The sequence below is a fragment of the Austrofundulus limnaeus genome, unplaced genomic scaffold (genome assembly GCF_001266775.1).
Source record: "Austrofundulus limnaeus strain Quisiro unplaced genomic scaffold, Austrofundulus_limnaeus-1.0 Scaffold2204, whole genome shotgun sequence".
NCBI lineage: Eukaryota > Metazoa > Chordata > Actinopteri > Cyprinodontiformes > Rivulidae > Austrofundulus > Austrofundulus limnaeus.
Genome location: NW_013954606.1, coordinates 30,372 through 36,733, shown reverse-complemented (window position 1 = coordinate 36,733; position 6,362 = coordinate 30,372). Strand labels below are relative to the sequence as shown.

The 6,362-nt window shown below is 43.5% G+C and overlaps 1 protein-coding gene across 2 annotated transcripts in view; it reads left to right on the top strand.

The window, feature by feature from the left end:
* Window positions 1-6,076, top strand: part of mansc1 (MANSC domain containing 1) — a 7,380-nt gene extending 1,304 nt beyond the window's left edge. Inside the window, exons 2-5 of one of the 2 annotated variants that reach the window (XR_001312624.1) lie at window positions 797-1,182; window positions 1,273-1,413; window positions 1,568-2,777; window positions 5,703-6,076. Coding sequence is in view for 1 of the 2 variants with exons in the window: in XM_014034637.1 (XP_013890091.1) it covers window positions 942-1,182; window positions 1,273-1,413; window positions 1,568-2,640 (1,455 nt within the window). In the remaining variant the exon portion in view is untranslated. The remainder of the gene's footprint in view (window positions 1-796; window positions 1,183-1,272; window positions 1,414-1,567; window positions 2,778-5,702) is intronic. The other variant, XM_014034637.1, reaches the window with a different exon arrangement.
* The last annotated feature ends 286 nt before the right edge of the window (window positions 6,077-6,362 follow it).

Here is a 6,362-nt window from a genome sequence, read left to right as displayed (position 1 = left end):
AGCTGAAGTCTCTGCAGGATGTTTCAGCTCTTTATAAGCTGAAGTCTCTGCAGGATGTTTCAGCTCTTTATAAGCTGAAGTCTCTGCAGGACATTTCAGCTCTTTATAAGCTGAAGTCTTCAGGATGTTTCACCTCTTTATAAGCTGAAGTGTCTGCAGGATGTTTCAGCTCTTTATAAGCTGAAGTCTTCAGGATGTTTTAGCTCTTTATAAGCTGAAGTCTTCAGGATGTTTCAGCTCTTTTCAAGCTGAAGTTTTCAGGATGTTTCAGCTCTTTATAAGCTGAAGTTTTCAGGATGTTTCAGCTCTTTATAAGCTGAAGTCTTCAGGATGTTTCAGCTCTTTATAAGCTGAAGTCTCTGCAGGATGTTCTAGCTCTTTATAAGCTGAAGTCTAGGCAGGATGTTCTAGCTCTTTATAAGCTGAAGTTTTCAGGATGTTTCAGCTCTTTATAAGCTGAAGTCTTCAGGATGTTTCAGCTCTTTATAAGCTGAAGTCTCTGCAGGATGTTCTAGCTCTTTATAAGCTGAAGTCTTCAGGATGTTTCAGCTCTTTATAAGCTGAAGTCTTCAGGATGTTTCAGCTCTTTATAAGCTGAAGTCTCTGCAGGATGTTTCGGCTCTTTATAAGCTGAAGTCTCTGCTGGATGTTTCAACTCTTTATTAGCTGAAGTATTTTTAGCGACTCGCAGCTCTTTGATGTTCGGCTGTTTTTGCCTCTGACCTCCTTCACAGTGAATAAAAATAGAAGCCTTCAGGAACAGTTTCTATTATTAGGATTCTATTTTGTCCCTCAGATCAGTGTCTTGTCGCGGTCCTGTTGTTGAGGGACGGACAGATCTGGGACGCAGAGACGATCAGAGTCCAACAGAAGCAGAAGAAGTTTGGAGGAGCTGAACTTCAGCTGCTGCAGAGCGTCTGAGTCCTCTGTGATCTGCAGCCATGTCTCTTTGTGGCTCCGCCCACCGTCACCGGCCTGTCCTCGTCCTCCTCTGTGTCGTGGTGGTGATGATGTCACTCCCTGCCTGGGCCCTGGACTCAGAGACGTGTTTCTCCAGGCAGCACCAGAGCGTGACGGTGAACGTGAGGCAGGCCCTGAGCCGAGCGGCGGCCATGAACCCTCGCCTGGTCCACTCTGAGCCGGACTGTGTTCTCGCCTGCTGCTCCGAGGACGTCCAGCCAGGTGAGACAGGAAGTAGGACCTGTAACGCTGTCTCGCTCTGAATGATTGACAGTCCTGACGGGCTAACAGCTGAACTTTGTGTTTCTGAAGGTTCCCGCTGCAACATGGCCGTCTTTAAGACCGTCCAACTGTCCAACGATGAGAACTGTCTCCTGTTCCACTGTCCCACCGAGCTGGACTGTCCCCTGATGAAGGCTCAGGACGGCACCAACACCTACAACATCTACAAAGGTTTGTTTGTTACAGACTGATGAGTCCAACAGGACTTTGTTCATTAGATTTCTGTAGACCTCCAGACCTTTGGGGGTTCAGGACTTGTAGGACCTGAACAAGAACCCTCTGCTGGACTAAACCTCTCAAGAAGACAAATCTTTTCTATTTACAGGTCTGACTCATCCGCCCACGCAGAGGTCTGTAACGATGACAACCACCGTCCAATCCACGACCGCGTCCGTACCACCAACCACTGACCACATCACCACACAGGCTCCGCCCACCACCACACAGGCTCCGCCCACCACCACACAAGCTCCACTCACTATTACACATGCTCCACCCACCACAGAACCTCCTCCAGCCATCCTCATTGTCACCTCAACACCTGCAGTTAGGTTACCAACGACCACAACAACAACAACAACAACAACAACAACAACAACCGAAGTCTCTCCAACGCTCGACTCAAAGAAACCAAACAAAAGCAGCAAAAAGCAAAACAAAACCACAAAGAAAGGAAAACCACATCCTGTCAGCACCACCCCCCTCTTCATGACATCACTTCCTGTTCTAATGGTGACCAAAGAGGTGGAGCCTAGAACTATGGACACCACACAGTCCCACACTGAAACTACAACTACAGCTCCTCCCAAAACTTCTCCCACAACCATCAAAACTCCTCCTACAACTACAGCTCCTCCCACAATTCCGCCCACAACCACCACAACTCCGCCCACAACCACCACAACTCTGCCCACAACCACCACAACTCCGCCCACAACGACCACAACTCCTCCTACAACTACAGCTCCGCCCACAACCACCACAACTCTGCCCACAACCACCACAACTCCGCCCACAACCACCACAACTCCTCCTACAACTGCAGCTCCACCCACAACCACCACAACCCTGCCCACCAGCACCACTACTACTCCAACAACTACTCCGCCCCCTCCTGAGTCGAGCAGCCCCACAGCTCCACCCAGTCTCATCATCATTCCCAAAGACATCTTCCAATCAGATCACGTCCTGCAGTCTGGCCACGCCCTCCAGAACTCCAGCACCAGCCAGGGGAAGGGGGCTCAGGGGGCGCTGAGGAGCGGGCTGGTGGTCTTCATGGTGCTGGGGCTGGCCGTGCTCACGCTGGCCTTGGCGGTGGGCGGGCGGAAGGCGATGGAGTCCTTTGATCGGCGCCATTACACCAGACTGGAGCTGAACGACCTGCACTATGAGATCTGAGGCAGGAACCGTCTGCCTTCCTTCTGTGGTTGGTGAAAACTTTACAGCACAACACTGGAGCGGCTCCTCGCACGGCGCTCAGATACTGAGCTGTGATTGGTCAGGAGGTCTGCAGGTTTCCTCAGTCTTCTTAAAGGGTCTGTGACATCAATTTTTCCAAATACACATGAATGCATTTTTGGAAAGATAACATTGATAACATGTTGCAAAACTAATTTCACGTCACTCAGATGAACGGTTGTTGAGATATTTACATGTGACATCACTTCCTGTTTCTACAGGAAGTGATGTCAAAAAGGAATGTCTGCATGTAAACAGAGTGTTGTTATAAAAGCTAACAACACAGACTGTAGAGAGGAATCTGATGTTTCTTTACATTATTTTTAGTCTCTATCAAAGACAGACGAAGTTGAAATAATATTGTTTTAATAAACAGAAACCAGCAAGTTTATTTTATTAATGAGTTCCCCTTTGATGTCACTTCCTGTTTCAATTTGGCTGAGACATATTCAAAAGAAAATAGGCCAGTTATGAGACAAAATGGGTAAAATCATGTGTATTAGAGCAATCTTCTTCAGTATAAAGATGTTTTATTTGACTCTGTATTTGAAGGATAGTCGTGTCACAGACACTGTAAAGTCTTCATAAAACCCTTTGGAGATTTTCTTTTTGTTAAATCATTAAACACATTAAAAACTGCTGCGTTATAAAACAACAACCCTGTATTTAACTCAGAAGTTTCTTTTCACATGAATTTTACTTAAAATTACTTACTTGTTGGTTAGGGGTTAGGGTTATTTATTAAAATAATTGGTAACATTTATTTTTTAAAGGATTGACTCTTTGACATCACTTCCTGTTATTTCACATGCAAATATCTCAACAACTGTTCATCTGACCAACCTGAAATTCATTTGGTAATATTTTAACAATGTTGTTTTTCCAAAAATACATTCATATTTCTTACAAAACTTTGATGTCACAGGCACTTAAAGGTTTCATCTACAGCAAAACTCCAAATTTAGGTTGTTTCCAGATTTCCAGAAATTAAGTTTAAAACTGACTGCTAAGAATGTTTTTTTTTGCTATATTTGACAAAATAGCAGTTAGATATGGATAAAAACATTTGGTCTGTTAGCAATATTTGAATAATTCAACCACAAATGCTTTGATTCATGAGTTTCTGCCACAGTTTTTATTTTTTGTTATTTGTGTTTATTGTGAAATTGGTCTTAAATTTAATTTCACTTGGCATAAAAAGTGTTAAATTTAACTTGCCTTAAGCTGTAGGAACCCTGTATTAAACATCTGTTTTTCAGGAGCTGCTATGTGGGATTTCTGGAGTTTAAGCCCCGCCCACTTTCCCGCTAGTTTTCGTTACCTTCAGTGAAGCATCAAATACTTATTAACACATTTTTTAAACAGTGATTGTTTGGACACTTTAGCAACAAGAGTCCACGCCAGACAAAGAAATGTATTTTTATTTTCCACTCACGAAAAAGTCATCTTAGATGAAGGGGGCGGGGCTTAGAATGTGGACCAAATATTGAGACACTCCCACTATGCTCTGATTCGTCAGCTCCAGCGGTCTGTTAAAGGACTGCCCACTTTGTGGAGAGGGCGGAGCCTGCAGTTAGGACCCGCCCCTCAGCATGTAAACATTAATTTAATGAGGACTTTAACAGGAAACAGCTGTTATTTTAAGTTTTATTGCTAAACAAAGTGTTTTTATTCAACATGTTTATGAGTCACATCACGGAGTTTGTTTATTTCCATTTATTTGAGTTGATAAATTTGTTGAACAGAATAATTAAAATGCAGTTAAAGCTCATTAACTGCTTTGTTGCACTGATCAGACACTCCTTTAAAAACAGCAGTTTTCTCTTATTTTATTCTGAACTCTGATTATCTGAAAGCTCTCTGACGTTTTGTGTTAAAAGGAAAACGAGTGACCACTCAGTGAGCTTGATCAGGACAGCCCTGATGCTGGTTCTGTTGGAGGAGAACCTGCAGTCAGAGGTTTACAGACGGTTGGACCAGAAATGTTCTTCACAAGTGGTTTTTGTTGACGTGTGGACGTCCAGCTGTCCCACAGACCTCGCTGTCCTCGCTGACGGTGGAGGGACGTGAGGACAGAAAGACAGCAATATTTAACACTCAGGAAGCCTCTGAAGTGGAGCTGAGGTTCACSTTTCCTTCAGCTCGTGGTGATCGGTGTCGATGTCACGTTCACTTTGTCACTGTGTGTTTTTAAGATTTTATCCACTTTTCTCTTCTACCACACGATGGATGCAATCCTTTGATGCACTGATGTGTTTTTGATAAATCTGATATATGAGAGGACACAGRCTGAGCACTATTTTCTTATATTAATCACATTTGTACCTGCTGCTGCAGCCTCCCACCACCAGGGGGCAGCACTGGCCTCAGAGTCTCTGCTGAACWCAGTGAGTGGGTCATCTTTAAGACGGGACTGACGTTCTGATCCAGTGTCAGGAAGTGACTGTTCTAAAACACAACCATTAATAAAGTGTGGCTGCCCCATCCGTACTGTCCTGGAAACGTTGTTTTTAGCATGTAGCATTTAGCTAAACTGATGACAGAATTCGTTGGATTTCAGTCTTTCATCACCTGCAATGTTTCATAGAAAAGACAACGTTTGCAACAGCTGTGGATTTTTATTCCAGGAAAAAAGATAAAACGAAGATAAGATGAGCTCTAACATGATTGTCTAGAAAATAGCTAGCAAGTTATTATAAATAAATATGTACGCATCATAAATTTTATTAATCAAAATGTTTACAATATTAAAACTGTTTTCAGAATATAATGTAACCCAACTTTATAATTAAGTATAGAAATAAATATTTTCTGTATTTTTTCCTAAATCGAGCACATTCCAGAAATCGCTCATTTAACACACACAAATTATCTGACGGTACGGATCATGTGACTGAGAGGATCGGGCAGTCACAAAAATAAACCAAGAGTCTTTGTTTCCTCTGTTCTTCAAATTCAATGTTACCTTTTTAATTAGGAACACCTACTTTCTGACTCTGTAGACCGAACCAATCACGTTCCATCAGGCCAACCGCCCATTCAGGATGGACCCTCCTACTTTGAGAATGCTCCGCCCCGTTCAGGATGGACCCTCCTACTTTGAGAATGCTCCGCCCCCGTTCAGGATGGACCCTCCTACTTTGAGAATGCTCCGCCCCCGTTCAGGATGGACCCTCCTACTTTGAGAATGCTCCGCCCCTTTGGGTTGCAGAGACCTCTGCTTGGCCCAGCGCGGCCTCCCTCCACCGGGGGGCAGCAGCCTGAATATTTCCACAGATGCTGATAGTTTGGTCTCGTTTTGTGAAGTGACGCTTTTACATAAGTTTGAATTTGATGTTTTGTTGTAAAGAATAATAAAATTTGTGATTTTTGATCATTCTGTTTGTGTTTTATTACAGATGACTTTTCTTCCTGACAGGACATGAAACAACTCACAGTATGAATCAGAGGGTCAGTCTGATCTGTAAATACATGATGGGTAACCATGTAATCATCTGTGAAGTTCACCCAACATGGCTGCCTCAGACATGAGTGAACACATGAATGGTTGTAACTCAGTCAGGTTTACAGACAGAAGCTGAAACAACTCATTTCTGAGCACAGCACATATTTTACATTAAACCTGGGCCGACACACGTGGTTTATATTACTGATATAAAAGA